Consider the following 24,138-nt stretch of genomic DNA (forward strand, 5'->3'; position numbering starts at 1 on the left):
TTCCAATCGTAGCAAACATTCTATCAAAATGAATAATCGATCTTCGAAGTGCGAAATAAAATGACTTTTATTAAAACCGATGGCAACGTGCAAAAATAACAGTGTATCAATAATCGTGTACAGTTTCGAAATCAAACAAACAATAAAAGTACATGTTCGAAAATTTCTGATGATCGTCAGTTCATACTTTAGATGATACGCTTGAAGATTATAATTTCATTGTCGTATGATAATACAGTTTGCGTTGAGAGTGAATTATTCGTGGACAGTTGACATATACTCTGGGACGAAATACTTCACGGGCAAGTTTACACGCACAGTTCCAGCCTTCTAAATTGTTCGTTGATTCAGCTTTCACGAGGACTCCTTCTTCGGCGGACCTCCGAATCGTTTCGTTAATTGAATGATCCTCTCCGCTTCGCGTATACCACTTAAACGTGCTCCGTGAACTGTGCTATAGTGTCCCGGAATCGTGGCTTCACCCGCGAACAAAAGAATCGGCGGTATTGGCTCGCATGTACCTGAAGAACAGAAAAATGCTGATGCATTTTGGAGATCGTTATTTCGAATTGTCCCTTACAATTTCTCTTCTTCGAATAAGTTGGAAAATGGATGGTTTTTATTTGCATAATTATTTATAAATGTTCATAATTTAATGTTAAATTACTTAATCTTCGGAGGATAATTGTGAAAAACTACTCCGCGATTTACTAAATCACATCATTACTAAAACACAGAAAATTTTCAAAACAAAAATGTTGACAGAATGAATTTTTCCTGAACCGTCTCAGTATCGACTAAGAGAAAAAAGTATAGTAGAAGAATTATCTACTTCTTTATAATATTATTGATCATACTTATATTATCCAGATCATACTTGTAGTTGCATTACATATCATAAATTCAATAATTCATATCATAAATCATAAAAATCATTGTGGATCAAATTTGTCATAACCACCACAAATCAAACATTGTGGGAGGGTTCAACCACATACAGAAATTTAGAAAATAAATTACGTATTATTATTCAGCTCATAAAATCAGTAAAAAAGATATTTATTTTGTGAACTATTGAAAATATTTTCCAAAAAATACAAAAATAATTCGGCAGTGTTATATAGACTGTAAATAGAAGGTCATTTTGAGTTTCTATTCGTGTCTCCTGCGATGATACGAGAGAAGATCGAGAAAGGATATGCAACTACGTTTCATTCTAATCTTGAAAGCGTTGGATCATGCAACTATAATACCTGGTAAAGGACAAGCTAGATCACATTGATGACCGACAGTGCTTTCTAGACCCATGTAGCTGTATGCACCGGCAAAGTATTGATCCATACACCATTTACTTCTGAGAAGATTAGCTGGATATGGCAACGTAGGATCACCGGTGAATTGTCGAAGAACTCTTGTCACTGACTCGACGACCTCTTCGTCGGAGCATAGTTCCATATCGGCAGCCTCACGACCGCAGATCCATGCGCACAGAACGTGCTGAGAAGTCGTTATCTCCTCAATATTAGAAACACCTAGAAATGGCAAAGAACCATTCGAGATATAAAGATGAAAGTGATCCCACCGATCCTATCGAATCAATTCAAATCGGAGAGAGATCAACTTCATTCCAATATTCTAATATTCTAAGCAGACTCATCAGTTTTTTTCAGATTCGACATCTTTTCATTTTAACACTTCCACAACCGCAGCTAGAGACCTCAAAGATTTTCATAAAATTAAAATATTTCATTCTATTAAACAAAAATTACGAAGCAAACTTATATGGAATCAATTACTTCTTCAGCATTCGTACTTCAGGCAAATCTTAATAAAATTAAGCAATCAGTTCTAATTTTTCATTGATCATCCATTCAGTCGTCAATCGACTGAATTTAAACCGGGAAGATCTCCCCATTCGGTTGGCTAAGTGTTAACACTATGCCGTCCGGTGGCACCACGCTGGTGCCATTTTAAAAAACTGAAATAACATTTGAACTATATTTCTTGGGTGTTAAAAGGCAGCAAACCAACTATAGCATTGTGCTTATTTAACTAAGAATTAAGTACGAAAATTCTTGGATGACATATCTTAATTTTAGGAATTCATATTACCGCCATCTTCGAAATTCTTTTTTAAATCTAAGATTTCCAAGCTATTATGCCGGCGTCAAACAAAAGAATCATATCTAAGATCTGCGGACGGCATAGTGTTAACACTAAATCTACACCGTCAGTCAAGATTGCAGGTCAAAGTAATCAGTAGACTGAATTTGATGCATTTATTGTAAAAATGAGTGGCTGCAATTTCAAACAGGGAAACAATTCAAAGGATTTGCGAGTATTGAAGTATTACTTTCAATTTACTGAAATTATTTATTTTATTTTATTTTATATACTAAACCAATCAAAGTGATTAAATTGACAGGTTGCACAATTTATGTTTCAAAATTGCTGGAATTATAAAGATTCTTTCATAGGAAATGATTGAATGAAGTTCTTAATTCTAGCATACATTGTAATAAAAATAGAGAAAGATATAAATAAATACAGTCTTTCCATCGTTATAAAACAATAAATGTTAGTTACTTTTACGGCTCTGTAAGTTTAACGTCAGCAGATATTTATATTCTTTATCCAAAATAAAAATTGCCTGCTTTGATTGCAGGACATAGTCAGGACATACATTCATTTTGTTCTTTCTGCAATAATTTTAACAAGTTGAAAATAATACATCGATATTCGTCAGCTTTTCTTTCAGCTTCAAGCTTCTCTATTCATTGCTCTATTAACGCATTAACATCCGGATTACTAATGACTACTGACTACTAATGACTGCTCGTGAAATGCAATTAAAAATAAAAAAACCAATCATAAAATTTATTCGCGTAATTGAATCTAAATAAAATCTATCTTGAATAGAAGCAACGTATCTTATAATTTAATTTAACTGTCTGATATTTTGCAAGTTATAGTTTTGCAAGCAATTTGAAGCTAATTTCAAGCAAAAGTTTTCGCACAAACAGCCCGGACCGCATCGAGTTAACAGGAGACAGCTGATCTGGGACACTGCACAATTTTCCGTTAATTAATCTCGCTCGAAAGCTGTTTTAACTCGGTGCACTAGGAAAAGCAATGTTTCTAGACAAAATATCTGACACGCGAAAATTTCTACAAAGAATTGACGAACTACTCAAATGAAGCTGCAGTTCACGTGGCAAGAGACCTGGCGGGGTAGAAATCTTAATGAAAAATCGTGACGAGTCGAAAGGAAGTCTAAAGCGAGACCGCACAGTGGAAATTTACAGGATCTATCAGCTTCGAAGTTGTTTTGGTAGAGAAGAAAGTGGTCGAACCTTTCACCCAGTCGCATCTATCAGCAAGTTCGTCAGCCGACCAAGCCAGTTTGATGCCACCTTCTTTCCAGACCCAGAACGGCCTGGCATATTCCATGAATATTTTGTTTACAAATCCGTATCCCAATTTGCATATGGCTTCGACTTTCTCCGCTGGCAGCGCCGGACAGAAGAGCTTGTCGTGTTGATTCTTTAGAACGCCGAGGGACACCGTGACGATAATGTAATCGGCCGGGAATTCTTCGCCGTCGCAGCACTTCACCACCGCACGGGGACAAGAATCGCTAATTGCACCCCATCTTATGCAACTCACCGGCTTGCAGTACCTGGTGCGTGAATAAGAGGTTATTCTTGGAAATGATACGATAATTGTGAATGATCGACGGTATTTCCCATTAATTTCTACAACGACATCGAACGTTAATGGTGCTGTTAATGGAACGAGGTTCGACGGCTGTAGCATTTGAGCGATCTTGAAATCGGAAGTTTAAATAGAAATAGTTGGAAATGTGTTTTCGATTTAGTACAGTGTGTGTTTCGGTACCGAAACTGATACTCGCTTATTGATTATTATTAGACTGCGGCTTTATGCATTTACGAGAAAATTGAGTAGCTTAAATGAAAAACGGTAAAGACATTTAAAGATGTTATATTACTGTCAACTCGTTAAAAATATTGATAAGAAAAATGAATGTGTACGTAGCTGCTGTATCTTGCAATTATGCAGACAGTTTTTATTTTGGATAAAAATCGGAAATCTAATTATTATTAATTATATTATTTAATATATATAATAACAAATATTTTTGTAGAGATACTAGTCCCCCTGACATCTGATAAAAATTTAGATCTCTTGGTTCAATTATATAACGGAATAACTTCTTTATAATTGAACCAAGAGATCTAAATATATATACAGGGTGTCCCAAAAATGTCTCGCATTACGGAAATGTGGGGTAGCTGAGATCATTCTAAGTAACTTTATATATATGTAAATAATATATATATATATATTAAAACGGAATAACTTCTTTAACAATTAATATATATAGAAAGAATTTAGATCTCTTGGTTCAATTATAAAGAAATTATTCCGTTAATATATATATAAAATTACTTAGAATGAGATCTCAGCTACCCCACATAATATATATATAACGGAATAACTTCTTTATAATTGAACCAAGAGATCTAAATTCTTATCAGATGTTAGGGGGACTAGTATCTCTACAAAAATATTTGCAAAAATCGCATCTAGATAAAATAACAAGAAGAAAACAGTTCGTAATAGTTAAAAATCGTACACTATTAAAAACCAGTCCATAACAATAAAAAGAACTGTCAAAATAAGGTAGTGCAACAAACTTTATTATGCAACTGCTTTATTGTGCAGCTACAGAATTAGGAGCGATTCAGTCGAATTTAAAGGAAACACGCGAATACTAAATATTTTTTCTTATTCGCAATAAAAAAAAGTTGCTGTACGTAAAAAGATAATTATGACAAAAGTACGCGATTTATCATGGACAACATCAACATTGAAAACTGTGTGACGTTTCGTCATAGAGGCTTCAAATATTTGGTAATTTTTCGCAAGAGTTTACGATTCGCCTGACCGCACGATACGTAGTCAATATTTGTTATTAACATCGACTAACTTGAGGGAACAACTGGGTAAGTCTCTCAGCAGAGGAGCTAGTACCCCGACATATCCAAGAGGCACTCTGACATTGCCACCAGGGATCTCGATGTAGCTTCCAAATTGATCAGCAGACACGAGAGACAGATCATCGCCGCAACGGCACCTCACGCAGTTCGTCATCCCATACATCACCCTGGCTGCATCGTATCTGGAGGCACAAGAACATCAACGGTATCGCAGGAAAACGTCTGCGATATCGTTTCATTAAAAACGCAGTGATGTAACGTGTCGACTAGAGTAACAAAATTTTTACGATCGAAAACGTAATTATTAAAGGTACTCCTTTATGATTTTTTTCTCATTTCTAACGATCGTCAAATTTCTTTATCAATTAGAAAGATGCTCGTCCTAAATTGTACCGTGATTTCGGGAACGCCGTGTATAGATTTCAGTTTTGGAATTTGCTTCAGCCCCTGACAGGCGAACCCGGAATCGCAATGAATCATTAATAGGTAATTTCACGTCAAATAAGTAGAGTATCTTAAGGAGAATTAGGTGAAGCCTAAACCATCAGCGCTTTCACTATCAAGGAATTAATTACCTCGAAAGTAGGAAAGCGTCATTCATAATGTATATATGATAAAATGTTACCTAGTCTTGAATTTAAATGTGTCATTAAACATTTCATTTGCGCTTAATTCGACAGCTTTCGTAAAATCTCTTAATACGATGTTCGCTACAGAATCTTGATAACCAAGTTCGTAAAAATACTCTTGTTATATGAAATTTAATTAAAAATGCATTTGTTTCTAGTAGTTTTAATAAATTGAAAGATGTGTGACGACATCCTCAATTTCTTGTGTCCTTTCACTGCTCTATATTTCCATTTTTGCCATTAATGCCTAAATCCGCAGTCTACTCATTAGCAATGAAACAGCACATACAATCAATCATCTTAAAATTCATTAAACATTTCAACTCCTAAATATAGAAATAATACAGCAAAATCTTTCCTAAGAGTACATTTAGAGTAGTTCAATACTGATATTATCATCTGCGAAACATTACATCAGTGTTGGGCATTATAGCAATAAAATTTTATTCGAATAACGTTTTGAATAAATTCTTCGTAGAAATTTTATTCCTAGAATTTATTCGAAATATCATTCAAATAAAATTGCATTCTTAGAATTTATTCGAAACATTATTCGAATAAAATTGTATTCGTAGAATTTATTCGAAATATTATTCAAATAAAATTGTATTCGTAGAATTTATTCGATATATTATTCGAATAAAATGGTATTCGTAGAATTTATTCGAATAAAATTGTATTCGTAAAATTTATCCGAAATATCATTCGAATAAAATTATACTCGCAGGATTTACCCGAAATATTAATCGAATAAAATTTGATCAGTAGAATTTATTAGAAATTTGATTCGTTATTCGAATAAAATATGCCCAACTCTGAATTATACGCAAATTAAGTGTATCCAGAGCGCGCCTCTTCGTATTCACAAATGAAAAATTCTAAGAACACGATTCACGTTTTCTTTTTTCTAAGCTCTGTCACACGCCGAAGCGTGAGAATAAGAAGCAATGAATATTGACGACACCCTAATCGAGTCGCGTCAGAGACCAGAAACTTAAACCGAGCTCCAGAACTACGTTCACATCACTGCTGATAAAGTTTGCAGTTGACCTGGGCAACTGTACCGTTGCTCCTCCGGGAAATTGTGGAGCTCCTGTTGTATTCTGACGCCCATGAAGTTCAGCAACGTACCGTGGGTGCGGCCACAGCCTAGAGAGAAAAGGGTTGCCGCCTGTTGCTCGATTTGCCGGAAGGTGTGATAGGCCGTGATGCTGACTGGAAGGTCGATTGCCCTGCCGTCGCTCGTGCAAAAAAGCCCGCGGCTCGGATCAGGCCTGAAGATAGGTGGCTTCAGAAGACCTTCTTGAGCAGCCAGGGTGAATACTGGATTCGCTACGCAGCCACCCTCGATCCATGTGGCTCCCATTTCCGCCACCACGTCGCCTAACCAGCACGAATGAATTCGTCCTCCTGGTCTGCAAAAATCATACACCGTCACCTTCGAATTCATTTATTTGTTTCTTTATTCGAGCTCTGCTATCATGATCTACGGATTTTTATGCAAAATAAAAATTGTCCGAACTGATTGCAAAACGCAAGAACTGCTTAAGTATTTATTTCCTTTTTGAAGTATCCTAATCCCTGCACTGTAACAAGTTAGACTCGTGATTACATATGAACCTTATTCCAAATAGGAACAAACTTGTTTGTTATCAAGGAATTCAAGTAAATTGAAACATACAAGAAACTAGAATTATTAGGGATAATATAATTACTAGATATAGTAATAATAATAATTACTAGAATTATCAGGGAAAGGGCGATGATAATCAGCGAAGCTGTGGTTGAATCATAGTGCAAGGGACTAGAGTTGGAAGTAATGCAACAGTATTTTAAAATCCTTTAAACAATTTTACTGTTTTGCATTTCATTTGGCCATTTCTTCCAGAAATGTGTACAATCCGCAGTCCGATTATAATAGAAATTGCACGAACTTTGAGTAAATCGAATCTTCTTATTGTCATGAAACAATATAATACATTGGTTCGCTATGTCTGACAAACATGATGCATACCTATCCGTTGCTTCTAAGATCGTAAAATTCTGAAGGCCGCATTGTGACAATCGATGCGCCGCTGAGAGGCCAGCCATCCCTGCACCGATGATCACCACCGTGGGTTCCGGCTTGCACGGATCCAGCATGCAAGGATCCAGCTGACAGGACTCGAACTTAGCCAACTTCGTACACGCCGGGATTTCTTGTTCTTTTCCTCCGCCTCCACATTTTTTTGCCGAGAAATATCTGTTCCGCGCAAATCGCACGAGCTTCATTTCGATTGGAAGTATTCTGTCCATAAGCAGATTTGATATCGGAAGTTTCTTATTCGTATATTTGCCGAGTCACGTCTCACTATTGAGACAGCTCTCACTGTTTCATTCCGATTTGTTAGACTTTTCAAATATTTTTAAAACGAGGGGTTGAACTTTAGACGCGCAACTTCTTCGATATGATATATTACTACATATTATATGTTATATATTATATATATCTATGTATATTATTATTATATATATAATATATAATAATTATTATATATAATATATTATTATTTATATATTAATTATTATATATAATATATTATTATTTATATATTAATTATTATATATAATATATAATAATTAATATATAAATAAATAATATATAATTATATATATAATATAATATATAATGGATTATATGTTATATAATCTATATATAATATTATATATAAGTAAACAGAAATGTAAAGGTATCCGAAATCTGGGAATATTCTACTCGATATAGAAACGAGCAATATTTAATTATCCGTCGATCACAGGAGATTCTATTTTCGGATGAAAATTCGAGGGATTTGCCAATGAAACACGCACGATTTTGTAACGAAGATTCGCTTTCGTTATACGAAATTGCTCGATGCTGTGAGCTAACGGGAGAAAGGAAATAGTGTTCCCTTTGACCATGACAGAGACAGTAGTGTAATGAGTTATGTGAAAATCTTCGCCAAACTTCAACTCGAGGCAAGATACACTGGTACAGTATTTTAGAAATAAGATAGACGTTTGTTACGCGAGTGGTCTATGTGTTACATTGATAAGAAAGTAGGAAATCGAGGTTACGTGTTTAAACACTTAAACGTCACAACATGATTGCAATGCTCGTGAAATCTACCTTACTAAAATTCTTTGGAACTTCTGAAGCGTTAGCTTCTGCCTCGAAAGTAGCATTTCATTTGACATAAACTGGTGAATTTGTTCATCAAGATGACGATGCCTAATCTTGGTAGGAGTTTTGGTGTTATTAGGTTCCTCAGCGGCAAACGTTGCTACGAGGTGACCATTTTACACGCGCAAACAAACGACCATTGCCAAAATGACGTTCGATTGATGTTCCGATGGCGTGTCATAGCCGACTATGGCAACTTCTTTGATCATGGTCATTGATATACGATTTTCAAAACTACATTCTACTATTAACTTATCTTATATTCTTTATATTGTCGTATTATCATGCTTCACGGATACTTGTGTACAAGAAAAACACGAATGTTCGGAATTCGTTTAAAATTGCAGCAATGACAATGCTGTGAAAGTATACAGTTAGAATTTATTTTGAACATTACTCTGCAAAATCATTTCCTTATGATATTACAGTGTACAATACTTAAGTTACATTACGCACAATTTCGTTCTTTTCGATCTTAAAACACGAATTGTTTATTAAACCTAATTGTAAGTGTAAAATCTGTAGTTTTTAAGTTTGTAAATATACAAAAGTAGAAAGAATTTTTCTGAAAAGTACTTCGTACTTCGCTGCTAATTATACACCTATATAACACTGTGAACGTAATAGAACTATGTTCTACCGTTTCGAATAAAGAAACTCTTAGCAAAAGGAAGATAATCTACAGATTCTACTTCACGATTAATTTAATGTAGAGTTCCGATTATCCAGAATGCCTCTAATCATCCGACACATTAATTTCAATTCAACTAAAGTTCTACATTTCTGTTAAACATTTTGAATATACAGACATTTTCAGGAGACTCTACTGCATTAGCTTCATCCAACAAAAATTTGTTTGTGTATATATATATATATAATGAACAGATGATTCTTGTCGCTTTTACAATAAAACACAATCTACATTCCGACCCGAATAATCTGCTCCTGGCAACAAACGGCAGCGTCTCTCATGGCAAAATCTTGAAATTTTTTCGGTACAGCGCCATTTAACAATTTGACAGAACGCTTAAACTGTTAAACAAATTTACCAACTGCAAATGTTTTCTGAGAAAGAATAATAGGCGGCATCTAGGCGAAATGGCTGAGAACATCTACCAAACTTAATACTAATTCAGTCAATATATGGCACCACTGGTCATAAACCTAATATACTTTAAAAATGTACAGTGATCCCATCTGATATTTTTAACAGAATTAAATTTGGTGGCAGTTTCCAGCTGTTTCGCATAGATAGCGCCTGTTATACTTTCTTGTTATTGTACTTTCATGGGCAGATAATACGTGCCTGATTTTACCCTATGCCTTATAGCAGAAGCAGCAACAATCATCCGTGCTCCATATTTGCAATGAAATTTAAATGAACGAATATTACGATATTTTTGGCGATTTCGTTTCCAAATTCATACGTTCTATCCTCGTCGCAATTTCAGTGGCAGATTTCGCGGAAGATATTAATGGCTCCTCTGGCGATCTTAAAATTTCCGTTGCCTGTTTCGTAATCTCGTTCCACGCAAACGCAATGTCCTCTTCTCGGCTCAATCTGCTGCACACTACGAAACGAACGATTAACTTCTCGCGAAACGTCGCTGGTACCACATAAATTTTCTTCTCGACTGTCAAATGGCTTAATAACTCCTTGGTCAATTTGTCATCGCCCTAAAATTAAAAAGATCGTTAGAATTCTGAAAAATAAACATTTCTTATAGACGCGTATCTCATGGTAAAAATAAGTAGCTGTAATTTGAAATAAAATTACTAGAGCAATCAATTTTTAATTTTGCATAAAGATCCTCTTCACTTCTTTTATTTATAATATTTCAACATCGATGATCGCCATATGCTTTAACAGTAATAATTCTATAGTTGTTATTATACTATGTTGTTAAATCATATAGTAATTCTAAGTTGTGAAGTCTCACATTTAGTTTTAAGTGAAACATTATAGTATAATATTGCATTATCAATACATAAATATGTTTAAAGAATTAAAAAAAACGCAAAAAAGTATTTGGAGTGCAAATAAAAGTTCGAATTGAAATGAAACAAAATTGAGAGACACTGTACCTTCAGTCTGAAACAAATCAAACCCATGGATCTCTCGATCACCAATTCAAATCGATTATCGGACTTGACATACTGCTCAAACATTTGTGCCAATCGTAATGTCCGCCTTATGTGCTCCTGCAGTCCTTCAACACCATAAAGTCGCAAGACGAACCACAGTTTCAAGGAACGGAAACGCCGTCCCAAAGGAATCTGCCAATTCTGAAAATCGAAAAATAATTTTGGAAATTAATAAATTCTATGAAAATGCGAATATAACATGACAGACGATTTATATATAATATTAATATATTTATAATATTATTAATATTATAAATATTATAAATATTATATTATAAATATATTAATATTATATATAAATCGTCTGTCATATTATATTCGCATTTTCATAGAATTTATTAATTTCCAAAATTATTATATATATAATATATTTATAATATAATATGACAAACGATTTTTTTCCGTATTCCTTCCAAACAGATAACTCACCCTATAATCTGGAGCTAATCCTTGTTTGTCGTGAGCTAAATAAATTCTATCTACGCTAAATGATTCGATCAGTCGTCTAGAGTCCCTCACCCTTTAAACGAAATTTCAAATTAACAGTCACGTGAGATCGATTTTATTTCGTAATTAATACGATACAATCTCCATTAAATAAATTGCGGTTCTCTGCAAGAGCTCTGTTCGGGTATCGCGTTGTTCGGACTATTTTCATTTCAAGCTGACTTATATACTTCTACACGTCTGTCAGTGTGTATAACATAATTATATGCGATCAAAGGAAGATATTACACAATTCGAATAATCAAGAAAATTTCAATAACCGGTAATTAAAATTGATTAATTCAGTTGGTCAATACACAACTACACCAGCAGATGCAGAATACTCTCAATTTATGTAACAGAAAAGCTTTACGGTATTTTTGTTTGACAATTAATTTGCACGCACCAAAGCGCTGAACAATCGAAATTTACAAGGAGCCATTTATGTGGATTCATATTGAAAGAATCGGCATACTCGACGCCGGACATTAAATGTCGATACTCGGGACATACGAATGCGGCACCTGTGAAAACAAATATTCTTTAGAGGAAATTGTATAATTCTCATAAATCTAATTGATTCGACAATAATTAGAGCAAGATTAGACTTTTATAATGTTTCTTGAAGAAGATATGTTTCGTAGAAGAATGACGATGTAAAGTATATTGTTCAGTGGTAGCAAACGCGGAAATTCATTCATTTCGTACACTTTAGAAAAGTTCCATAATTTATTGTTAATGCATTTGTGAGATTGATCAACGTTAAGTTTCTGTAATCGATATTGAACATTTTTTATCGTGTTTGTATATATAGCGTTGAAATTGTTGTGACGACTAAAGAATGAAGAAAAGTGTGTAAAAGTATAAAATCTATTCGTAAATATTGAATGTTTTAGTCTTTGATTATTATATATTAAAAGCGTTTGTTCGTTAACTGCAATGAATTATTTAAACAAACTGAAAATACAGTAATATACTTTCATCAATTTCTCCAAGTACATATGTACTACCAAAGATCATTAGATCTTACTAAATCCTTTGTAACTTTGTCAGGAAACAGTTTCAATCAAAGAATTGATTTCAGAAATCGAATCTGCATGAATACGGAGACGTACGATGAAAACTGTGGAAAAATTAATGACCTGCATAAGCGGCGTCTACGTGGAACCATACGTTGTGTTCGTTGCATATGGGACCCAATTCCTCAAGGTTATCGAAAGCACAGGTGCCAGTGGTACCCAAAGTGGCCACCGCATAGCATGGTATCAGACCTTTCTCCAAGTCGTCTTCGATTACTTTCAGTAATGTTTCACCTCGAAGAGAGCATTTTTCGTCGGTTGGCAAAAGTTTCATCGGCACCGACGCCAATATCCCTGCCTTTTCAACCGATGAATTCGACTGATCTGTCGAAAATAAATGAAATATAGTTCTGAATTAGAAAATCCCAATTTGATTAAATCTTGATTTTATATATAAAATATTATTTTATATAATTTAATAAATATATAATTAATATAATATATAATTTAATATATAATTTAATAAATATATAATTTATATAAAATATTATTTTTAAAATATTATATATAATCTTAAATAAATAAAATATAGTTCTGAATTAGAAAATCCCAATTTGATTAAATCTTGATTTGATATCGCCCTTAGTTCCACTGTATTTCAAACTAGAAAGGAAAGTTAGATTCCGAACATAGTTTAATAAGTACAAAATACTTATTAAATACAAATAGTATAATACAAATACAAGTAACATAATTACCAGACGTGTATGCAACTAATTTCGATTTGATGAAGCTTTCGTCCCACTCAGGATGAAGCTGTTTTATGCGACGTGTTGTTTGTTCCTTTGCTGCTAATAAACATAAGAAGGTAACTTCGCTTGCTGATCCCTAAATAAATGAAATAAAAGTGATAATTAGTATTGCATAATATTTGAGATACCTTTTGCAGATTACTACAATTATTTAATACTTTGAGATAGCTAGCGAAAATGGTTCAACAAAGACTTTATTTTAAAGATAATTAAAACACATACTATTTACTATTTATTCATAAAGATGACTTCATTTACAATTTAATCAAATTTAGTTACTTAGTTATTTAGTTATATATATTATTTTACAGTGTAAATATGAAACATATATTTATGTCTCTGAAGGATTGAAATGAAAATTTTACCATCCATATTGAAAATATTGTCACGTTGTTGCTATGGCAGTGTAAAAGAAACATTTTACACAACTGTCGATAGCAAATATATACAATATAGCAATTTAATGAGAGAAATGCTTCTTCATTGTAATAATATTATAAATAATCTTTCGAAAATTTTGTTAAGTATCTTTGTGTTAATATGAATCGATAGCACGAAGCAGCTCGTTGGTTTTTTTTTCAAAGTAAGTTTATGTTTCTCATTTCCGTCATAATATACAGAGAATAATCCTACTTAAAAATACTTTTAACATTAATAATAAAAATTTTGATAGCTATTAGTTATCAACTTTGATAAACTCTATAGCTAGCTATGGTAATATGATATGTTTTAGGCACGTTATTAGGGCGAGAGATTTATATGCTATCAGTCTTGTATCGTTAGTTGTTAGTAAAAGAAAAGGAGGAGTCTAGAAAAACTTTTAATATTTCTGTTAAAAACGGCTCGTTGGTCTAGGGGTATGATTCTCGCTTAGGGTGCGAGAGGTCCCGGGTTCAAATCCCGGACGAGCCCATTTTTTTTTCTTTCTTTAAATTATCAAAATCTTCGTTTATATAATTCTAAGGATCAAATAAAAAATAATCTTCAATTTTTAAAGTTATCAAACGTTTACTATGAACAAACACATTGGTATTTCGCGTTTAAATCGTCTATGATTAAATAGTAACTTATCTCTCGGTTTAAATTATATATATAGAATTATCTTATCTGTTTAATGATATGTACAAAAACGTCAAACATCGTAACACAAATCTCAACATTTCTATCTGACAATCAATAGTTTGTTAAACACTTTATAAAGCTAGTACGTGCACCATTTGTGCAAATTAGACCTAAAATTTATCAAAACTTCTGTTGTTTTAGGAATATGATTCATTTAAGAGATTGTGTCCACCTGTATAATGCCTCCACCGGGACCTTCGTCGCAATTCAGGAACTCCTTTGGTAATCCAATTAATTTTCCGAGCCAGTTCATCGTAATGACTTCAAGCTCGGTGCATGCAGGCGAGGCGAGCCATGAAAATCCGATGCAACTGATTCCACTGCACACGATGTCTCCGACAAGAGCGGGATAAGAGTTTGCCGTTGGGTAAAACGCATGGAAATGAGGCGAGTTCCAATGAGTCACCTAAAGGTGCAAAAACAATGTTAAACATAAATTATATTAGTAAAAAGTAACAAATTTCTGCTCATACAACGGAAATACCCAATTACATAATATAAAAGGAAATCTTTACTTAAGATGTTAATGTGCAATCAATAATGATAATAACTACATAGTATCTGATGGTACGAAACAAAATACCTTTTTAACAAAAGTTACCTAATTACATACAACAAAATAGAACAGCATATGTCCAGTAAAAATAACAGCTAAATAATACCTAATGGTATAAAAAAGAATGTCAACTATGTTCAAGTATGTTCATACTAAAGTGATACAAAGAAATAAGATAAGATAATAATGTAGATAAAATAATGATAAAATAATAATAATTATTATTATTATTATTTATTTATTTATTTTATTATTAATAACTAAATATTTTTGTGACAAAATTTACGCTCTAACTACGTAAAAAAGAATAAAACGGTTGCTTGAGATGTTAATATGTACATACTCTGATTTTGTATCTTACTAATTACTAAATAATAATCTAAGATAGAAGTACTATAATTCTTTGTTACTTTTTTCTAGAAATTGAACATTAGCTATTTTTATTGCTCGATATTCCCGATGTGGATATTATTCACTTAACTCACCCCCGGCATAATGTACTTCTGTACATCATCCAACACTTCTTGCCAAGTTTCTGCTTTTTCAGGTGCCTCCTCCGGTAACAATTCACTGAGATAACCCGGCTCGACATCCGGAAGAACATTTCTATCTCTTATGGTCTCGGTATAGTTTGCCACAAAATCGATAACAGCCTTTCCGAAGTCAATGAAATCCTTCGTGTCCATAGTTAATTATTATCTCCAGAAAACAAATTTTTTGACTGCCTAATTAGCCCTGCGTAATATAGAGAAACAATGATTACAATAAGAAATTGTACAAATCTATCTTTTTGGGGATTATTTTGCACGTAAAATTACTTTCACATCTACTTTTACAATTATTTTTAACAAATGTTCTGCTGATGTATTTTTCACGTTTGAAATACCCTAGGGACTCTCTTATCCGAAGGTTTATTTTTGAAATATCCTGATACCAAAACATTATATTATCTAATAATTTTATTGAAGTTCTATACTAGGCGATATGTATCTATTAATACAATAAATCTAAATAATCTAAATAATAATAATAACAATCTAAATAATACAATAATTGAATAATGGAACGTTTGAATACCAGACTGTTGTAAAAATAAATGCTCCGATAAAGGAGTCTCTACTGTAATACATTTTCGAAAAAAAATTTAGTACAACACTACCAAACAATAATATAATGATCATTGTGGCACTTTGTTGAAATTATTATTTACTTGACGCACGTTAACTTACATTATGTAATACAATCGTTATTTCATATATTAATACGAATAATATAATTAATAATGAGCTGCATGGACGACACAGTCATAAATATATGATTTCAAAGAAAACACATGCTCCTTTGAGTTACCATTGGCGCACCAATAATGACGATATGTAATTTCACAAATCCATTACTATAATTTACCGAAACGTTATTAATGCGCCTACACGAATGTTTCTAGCATAAAAGGAACACTGATTTCGTGCATAAAACCTCTCATAATATTATACTAATATAATATTGTACTAAATCGTATAAAATAAAATAGGCAAAAGTAATGCTTTGTAATTTACGTGCACAATTAGACCGTCGACTAATTCAGTATTTTACAAACAAGCTCGTTGTCAATTAAATTCAAACATTTTTAAAAATCTATTCTTTTCAGACACAGATTAACTTTGGAAATAATGTAACGTTTGATCACTCATTGGCACAGCTATAAAAAAAGGGTCTAATCAATTTATCGAATTGCGAATTTCACAACACACCTCCCGCTGATATATCGATTGTGAAGTTCTGACACTGCACGTCAACGTAGCATTTTAATGAACTCTTCTCGTGTTTCGATGAATTCGACGACGCGCAGTCGGTTCAAACGCGATCGCGCGAATTGAAGCTCGCGCGAAATTTACAGGTGAATCGAACACCAGCCTCGAAACTTCTTTCTCGAAAATGCTGGGTCATAAATCATGGAACTCCGTAGGAATCGACCGATCGATAAACGATCGAGAGATCGTTCGAAAATTATAGCGCACGTGTCGAGCCGAGAACAGTCTTTGAAGAAGTGGGCTCGCTTGTATCGCGCCGGATAAAGTTGAATGTCGAGAGACATAGAAAACTTTCTCCCGCTTTCTCCATAATTATACAAAAAATTTATCTGACTGTGAACGAGAAAGAAACGGAGATGGCCCTATTTCGAGTATCCTTCCCTATGAGCTGCCTAGTACATCAGCTAATCGAATCGATGATTTCCAAACGATAATAATGCTGACCTTGTATTTCATTGTGCAGTCGAATCATTTGCGAAAACATTCGGTGAACATTAATACTTAGCAGCATTAATACTTATTAGCATTTTATACTTGGCTTATTAAAGTTCGAACAGGAATAAGCTGCTAGGCGAATTGAATACGTTATTTTTTGCATTGAGATCATGAAGCATCGTAACGCGTTGCATATAGAACCAGGAACTGTACGATAATTTAAACCTCTGTTAATTTCGAATAATTTCAATGCGTACAGTATTGTATAGAGACGGTTAGAATGTTTATACGAATTGAAATACATGGCTCGATAATATCGTCATAATATCGAATTAAATATATACAAACGATTTCCATTAAAACCATCTTAATATCTCTGAATAAATATCTCTTTTAGTTACAGGAATTTAATGGGCCACAGTAATAACGTTACCAACTATAATAGGCCTGAGTTTGTTAAAAGAAACAAACAAAAGTATTGACGCTGCTCGAAGAATCAGTTGTTATTAATAATTTAAAAAATAGGATTCTCATTTGAACGAAAGATTTTTAACTTCTTCAATCGACGATTGGCTCACAGCTGTTCGTATCAGAAGCAAAAAATGAACGAGAAAAATGTAACAGCAGAAATAACGACCTCGAACTAAACCTAAATACCCGGAAGAGTATAAAAATTCAATCATTCGTGCGCAACGGCCTCCACTTCTTCGAAGAAAATTGTAATCGAATGAGACGAGACATAAAAGAGACCGGCGAAATGTATTTTCGGGCTTTTTATTTCCTGTATCATCAGTTTCATTCAAACAATTGTGAGCAGGTAATAATAAATTATTTACGTAAATAAGGATAACTGTACAACGTCTGTTTCACATTCTAACACCTAATAAGAAATTCTTCTGAACTTTGATATACTAAATACAAATCTGCGAATCATCTTTCACAATATTTTTTTTTTACAAAAAAATTAATCTATTAATTCTAAAATGTTTTGTGCTACGATCAAAATCATATAAAATGTACATTGAATCAATTTTAGTTGGAAAAGGTTTAACCGCAACATCTCAGTTTTTGGAAAATATAGTGGAATATTGCACGGTGTAATCTGTATAAATCGGATGTATGAGTTTTCTTTCGTAGAATATTTTAATTACACAATTATCCAACTGATAATTTATTTAATATGTTCAGATCGAAACAACAAATTAATTAGACATTCCAAAACCATGAAAATAGCTTGTACACGTAACTTGTACTCGACAACCCCCCCCCCCCCCCCCCCATAAACCCAATTACTATATTCTGAGGGAAGTATATTCATTTCCCAATGTTAATATCAATATTAAGTAATAATACACATCAACTAAGTACCAAATCAGTCAACAATTGCCTCGTCAGTATATTCAAAACAAATAATCACGCTATTGCTGCAGAATTAGATTAGTACCGGCCGAAACGAAACATTAGGTATAATAAATCAGACACAGATTAACTTTGGAAATAATGTAACGTTTGATCACTTATTGGCACAGATATAAAAAAAGGATCTAATAAAATAATAGATATAATATTTAATAAAATAGGCAAAATTAGTGCTTTATAATTTACGTGCACAATTAGACCGCCGACTAATTCAGTATTTTACAAACTAGCTCGTTGTCAATTAAATACAAACATTTTTGAAAATCTATTCTTTTTAGACACAGATTAACTTTGGAAATAATGTAACGTTTGATCACTTATTGGCACAGCTATAAAAAAAGGGTCTAATAAAATAATAAATATAATATTTAATAAAATAGGCAAAATTAGTGTTTTATAATTTACGTGCACAATTAGACCGTCGACTAATTCAGTATTTTACAAACAATCTCGTTGTCAATTAAATACAAACATTTTTGAAAATCTATTCTTTTCAGACACAGATTAACTTTGGAAATAATGTAACGTTTGATCACTTATTGGCACAGCTATAAAAAAAGGGTCTAATCAATTTATCGAATTGCGAATTTCACAACACACCTCCCGCTGATATATCGATTGTGAAGTTCTGACACTGCACGTCAACGTAGCATTTTAATGAACTCTTCTCGTGTTTCGATGAATTCGACGACGCGCAGTCGGTTCAAACGCGATCGCGCGAATTGAAGCTCGCGCGAAATTTACAGGTGAATCGAACACCAGCCTCGAAACTTCTTTCTCGAAAATGCTGGGTCATAAATCATGGAACTCCGTAGGAATCGACCGATCGATAAACGATCGAGAGATCGTTCGAAAATTATAGCGCACGTGTCGAGCCGAGAACAGTCTTTGAAGAAGTGGGCTCGCTTGTATCGCGCCGGATAAAGTTGAATGTCGAGAGACATAGAAAACTTTCTCCCGCTTTCTCCATAATTATACAAAAAATTTATCTGACTATGAACGAGAAAGAAACGGAGATGGCCCTTTTTCGATAATCCTTCCCTATGAGCTGCCTAGTACATCAGCTAATCGAATCGATGATTTCCAAACGATAATAATGCTGACCTTGTATTTCATTGTGCAGTCGAATCATTTGCGAAAACATTCGGTGAACATTAATACTTAGCAGCATTTTATACTTGGCTTATTCAAGTTCGAACAGGAATAAGCTGCTCGGCGAATTGAATACGTTATTTTTTGCATTGAGATCATGATGCATCGTAACGCGTTGCATATAGAACCAGGAACTGTACGATAATTTAAACCTCTGTTAATTTCGAATAATTTCAATGCGTACAGTATTGTATAGAGACGGTTAGAATGTTTATGCGAATTGAAATACATGGCTCGATAATATCGTCATAATATCGAATTAAATATATACAAACGATTTCCATTAAAACCATCTTAATATCTCTGAATAAATATCTCTTTTAGTTACAGGAATTTAATGGGCCACAGTAATAACGTTACCAACTATAATAGGCCTGAGTTTGTTAGAAGAAACATAAACAAAAGTATTGACGCTGCTCGAAGAATCAGTTGTTGTTAATAATTTGAAAAATAGGATTCTCATTTCAACGAAAGATTTTTAACTTCTTCAATCGACGATTGGCTCACAGCTGTTCGTATCAGAAGCAAAAAATGAACGAGAAAAATGTAACAGCAGAAATAACGACCTCGAACTAAACCTAAATACCCGGACGAGTATAAAAATTCAATCATTCGTGCGCAACGGCCTCCACTTCTTCGAAGAAAATTGTAATCGAATGAGACGAGACATAAAAGAGACCGGCGAAATGTATTTTCGGGCTTTTTATTCCCTGTATCATCAGTTTCATTCAAACAATTGTGAGCAGGTAATAATAAATTATTTACGTAAATAAGGATAACTGTACAACGTCTGTTTCACATTCTAACACCTAATAAGAAATTCTTCTGAACTTTGATATACTAAATACAAATCTGCGAATCATCTTTCACAATATTTTTTTTTTACAAAAAATTAATCTATTAATTCTAAAATGTTTTGTGCTACGATCAAAATCATATAAAATGTACATTGAATCAATTTTAGTTGGAAAAGGTTTAACCGCAACATCTCAGTTTTTGGAAAATATAGTGGAATATTGCACGGTGTAATCTGTATAAATCGGATGTATGAGTTTTCTTTCGTAGAATATTTTAATTACACAATTATCCAACTGATAATTTATTTAATATGTTCAGATCGAAACAACAAATTAATTAGACATTCCAAAACCATGATAGTAGCTTGTACACGTAACTTGTACTCGACAACCGTAAGCCCAATTACTATATTCAGAGGGAAGTATATTCATTTCCCAATGTTAATATCAATATTAATTAATAATACACATCAACTAAGTACCAAATCAGTCAACAATTGCCTCATCAGTATATTCAAAACAAATAATCACGCTATTGCTGCAGAATTAGATTAGTACCGGCCGAAACGAAACATTAGGTATAATAAATCAGATCATCTACCTTGACGTATTGTTTTGCCAAACAATAGCACAAGAATTTAGAATTTTTGATCGGGCACCTTCTATCAGTGAAGAGATCGAGTTCCACTGCGAATAGCAGCACAAACATCTCCATTATATATCCTCGGCAGTCAGAAGCTGTTTCTCATTTATCGAATGTAATATGGCTGACGCTTCTGTACATGCTTCTTTATTCTCCGATTTTCATTGTTGGCTGAAGCAACCTTGATCGATCGTGGCGACGTTGTAGAAATGATTGGTACTTGCAATTCGTATTCCGTTAACTTGATCGCTTCCTGTTTATTCAATTTAAAAAAAAAAACAATGTCCGTCTGGAACTGAACGACAGTGTAACTAATTGATTCGGGAAGATTTTGCAGTTTTCGGTATTGAAAATAAAGCGATAACGCAACACTGAACACCGCAATCGTTGCTGCGAGGATTTGAATAAAAATCGAATAACGTTCCATTTTCTTTATTAAGCATTCTTAAAAAATAAGGAAATTGTAATTTCTATTTTAATTAAATTGAACGTAAGAACATTGTAATTTAACAATTGAATTCAATGATACTGGATAAAAAATTAATAGCATTATATAAACATTAATTGACGAGAAAAAGTAAAGAAGTATAAAAAATGCATCAAGTAATATACTACTAAATCGGAATAGCAGAAAAATATAGTAAAAATAAATTGAGTAGAGGAACCTAGCAAATGCGAGTATAAAATTCAATATATAAACTGATATTAAACCAGAGCTCTTACTTTTTATAATAGTTTTGTTAAGAATATCGGAACCGCGTGAAGAACGAATCTAATTTTTCCAATTTTGCAATACGATGAAATTGGGCCATGATATAATTATCACATTTAATCTTTGCAGAGTTATGTCATTATGTTACAGAATTGTGTTATTTTTATTTACGCCTCGCAAATACGGCTCATCACTGTCAGCCGATCTTTCGTAAATCGACGATGTAATTATAACTGATGAATTATACAGGCCTCATAAGTGCCAGATAATACTCTCCTCGTATGGAGTCAATTAAGAAAAATTGAAAATAAAAAAATAAACAACATGGGCTCGTCCGGGATTTGAACCCGGGACCTCTCGCACCCGAAGCGAGAATCATACCCCTAGACCAACGAGCCAACTTAGCTATAGAATTTATCCAAGTTGATAACTAATAGCTATCAAAATTTTTATTATTAATATTAAAAGTATTTTAAGTAGGATTATTCTCTGTATATTACGACTGAAATGAGAAAAATAAACTTACTTTGAAAAAAAAAAAACCAACGAGCCAACTTACAAACTTTTTTCACTTTCACCATTACCATGCATCCTGTCTAAGTAAATATAATCAATTGTTAATACATTATTGTAAACATTCGTGAACAATTCGAATCGAATGTATTCCTTACCACAATGTACATTTTCGTAATTCAAATAACTTATTATACAAGTAAAGACCACAGGAAATGTTTATATTATTGTGCAACAATTGAGTTTTTTTTTATTAAAATGTTGTATTGTCAGTTTTTGACTTTTAATCGGACCGGTATGCACACGTTTATGATAAATATATTCTGTTATTTTTGTAGCAGTAAGTTGAACGCTGTTCCGTCACGTAGGACCTCCCGCAGACCTCTCTCTCGTGAAGGTTTATGGCACGGACAAGCGTGGGTCATCTGAGGAGACGGAGACCTTTTTTGCAGCTGCCGAACATCTGGGCAGTGTCTCCGTCTTTTCCCGCAATAACACTTGAGATTTTTGAACGCGTCTTGGGAAAGTTAGTCCCAACCGCCGCGGGGATGACATCTCAAGGCCCAGAGGACCTCCCCGACCACGCAATTACGAGTCGCACCCCTCTCTAAGGCAAGGCCCGTGCAGGACGGTACGAGAGGGTGGTGACAAAACGTTTGGAGGACGCTGATTGGGAAATCATAATTTTCGAGAAAACCAATCAGTGCATCCCGGCATGGAGGTGGAGGTTCCTTCAGGAATTCCTTCAGGAGCAGTCGAGGCGCGTCTTTATCTCACTCGTTCGTTTCAAACAGTCTCAATCATTCGGAGACTCAATCGTTCGTTCATTCGAAATCGGTCAATATCGGACCGATAACCAGTGCAAACCGACGCGTCTTCAAACAGTGAAGCCCGGGCCTTACAAAAGTAAGTTTATTTATCTCATTACAGTCATAATATACACAGCATAATCCTACTTAAAAATACTGTTAACATTAATAATAAAAATTTATTTATAGCTATTAGTTATCAACTAGGGTAAACTCTATAGCTAGCTGTAATAATATAATATGATTTAGGCACGTTCTTAGGACGAGAGATTTATATGTTATCAGTCTTATACTTGGCTTTGAAGGCTTTTCTGGCTTTGTCTAGTTGCGTGATGTGGTGTTTGTTTAATCTTAAAAGATGGTCTAGTTGTACTCCTAGATATTTTACTAGCTTTTTTGGGGGATTTCAACAGTTTCGTTAGTGTGAGTGTTTTCAGCTGTGATTGATGCTTTTTCTATCTTTGTTACGTTTGAGTATTTTATTTGTTTTACCGGTCTGCGGAAGAATAGTAGCTCACTTTTGGTGGGATTAATTTTCAAGTTCCAGTTTTTATAGTAGTCAGTAATGTGGTTTAGTGTTATTTGGAGTGAGTTTTCGATTTGTCCTACGTCCGTGCCAGCTTTGTAGATTATTAGGTCGTCTGCGTAGGCAATCAAGTGTAGTCTGTCTGCAGTGTTGAGGCCGAATTCGTTTATAATTTCGCTATTATATATGTTGAAGAGTATTGGTGATGTTACTGTTCCTTGTTGTAGGCCTTCTGAGATTTGGAATGTGGTGGTAGACATTTTCGTTCCGTCCCATGTGCGGAACGTTTTTCCTTTAATCATGTTTGCTATTAGTAGGATTAGTCCTGC

At 33.7% G+C, this 24,138-nt stretch overlaps 2 protein-coding genes and 2 non-coding genes across 5 annotated transcripts; 1 reads left to right on the plus strand and 3 right to left on the minus strand.

Annotated features, from left to right (window-relative positions):
• Positions 1-49: 49 nt before the first annotated feature.
• LOC117223240 (peroxisomal N(1)-acetyl-spermine/spermidine oxidase) lies at positions 50-9,108 on the minus strand. Its single transcript, XM_033475432.2, has 7 exons — positions 8,799-9,108; positions 7,665-7,892; positions 6,715-7,065; positions 5,012-5,203; positions 3,354-3,679; positions 1,254-1,532; positions 50-521 (listed from the first exon to the last, which is right to left on the minus strand). Exons 1-7 carry the CDS (start codon positions 8,864-8,866, stop codon positions 355-357), a joined length of 1,611 nt encoding a protein of 536 aa, XP_033331323.2. The 5' UTR covers positions 8,867-9,108; the 3' UTR covers positions 50-354.
• A 105-nt stretch (positions 9,109-9,213) lies between these two features.
• Positions 9,214-21,317, minus strand: LOC117223241 (aromatic-L-amino-acid decarboxylase). 2 transcript variants are annotated; one of them, XM_033475434.2, is made up of 9 exons: positions 21,208-21,317; positions 15,478-15,727; positions 14,609-14,842; positions 13,261-13,390; positions 12,626-12,886; positions 11,890-12,007; positions 11,427-11,517; positions 10,938-11,138; positions 9,214-10,529 (listed from the first exon to the last, which is right to left on the minus strand). In XM_033475434.2, exons 2-9 carry the CDS (start codon positions 15,676-15,678, stop codon positions 10,242-10,244), a joined length of 1,524 nt encoding a protein of 507 aa, XP_033331325.2. In that variant the 5' UTR covers positions 15,679-15,727; positions 21,208-21,317; the 3' UTR covers positions 9,214-10,241. The 2 variants fall into 2 exon arrangements, with proteins under 2 accessions (XP_033331325.2, XP_033331324.2); XM_033475433.2 differs by lacking the exon at positions 21,208-21,317 and adding an exon at positions 16,744-17,561.
• Positions 14,155-14,226, plus strand: TRNAP-AGG (transfer RNA proline (anticodon AGG)). The gene has a single exon. It is a non-coding gene; the product is annotated as a tRNA-Pro (tRNA).
• A 970-nt stretch (positions 21,318-22,287) lies between the features above and the next one.
• TRNAP-CGG (transfer RNA proline (anticodon CGG)) lies at positions 22,288-22,359 on the minus strand. The gene has a single exon. It is a non-coding gene; the product is annotated as a tRNA-Pro (tRNA).
• Between the last annotated feature and the right edge of the window lie 1,779 nt (positions 22,360-24,138).

Source organism: Megalopta genalis, chromosome 5 (assembly GCF_051020955.1).
Source record: "Megalopta genalis isolate 19385.01 chromosome 5, iyMegGena1_principal, whole genome shotgun sequence".
In the NCBI taxonomy this organism is placed as follows: Eukaryota; Metazoa; Arthropoda; class Insecta; order Hymenoptera; family Halictidae; genus Megalopta; species Megalopta genalis.

Excerpts from the sequence above, each read along its gene's own strand:
- LOC117223240 (XM_033475432.2), bottom strand. The coding sequence starts at position 8,866 with ATGTCAAATGAAATGCTACTTTCGAGGCAGAAGCTAACGCTTCAGAAG. Across the intron at positions 7,893-8,798 it reads TTCCAAAGAATTTTAGTAAG|ATATTTCTCGGCAAAAAAAT; the intron begins GTAGATTTCACG and ends TGCGCGGAACAG. Across the intron at positions 3,680-5,011 it reads TTACCCAGTTGTTCCCTCAA|GTACTGCAAGCCGGTGAGTT; the intron begins GTTAGTCGATGT and ends TTCACGCACCAG.
- LOC117223241 (XM_033475434.2), bottom strand. The coding sequence starts at position 15,678 with ATGGACACGAAGGATTTCATTGACTTCGGAAAGGCTGTTATCGATTTT. Across the intron at positions 12,008-12,625 it reads CGTAGACGCCGCTTATGCAG|GTGCCGCATTCGTATGTCCC; the intron begins GTCATTAATTTT and ends TTGTTTTCACAG. Across the intron at positions 10,530-10,937 it reads TGATTTGTTTCAGACTGAAG|GGCGATGACAAATTGACCAA; the intron begins GTACAGTGTCTC and ends TTTTAATTTTAG.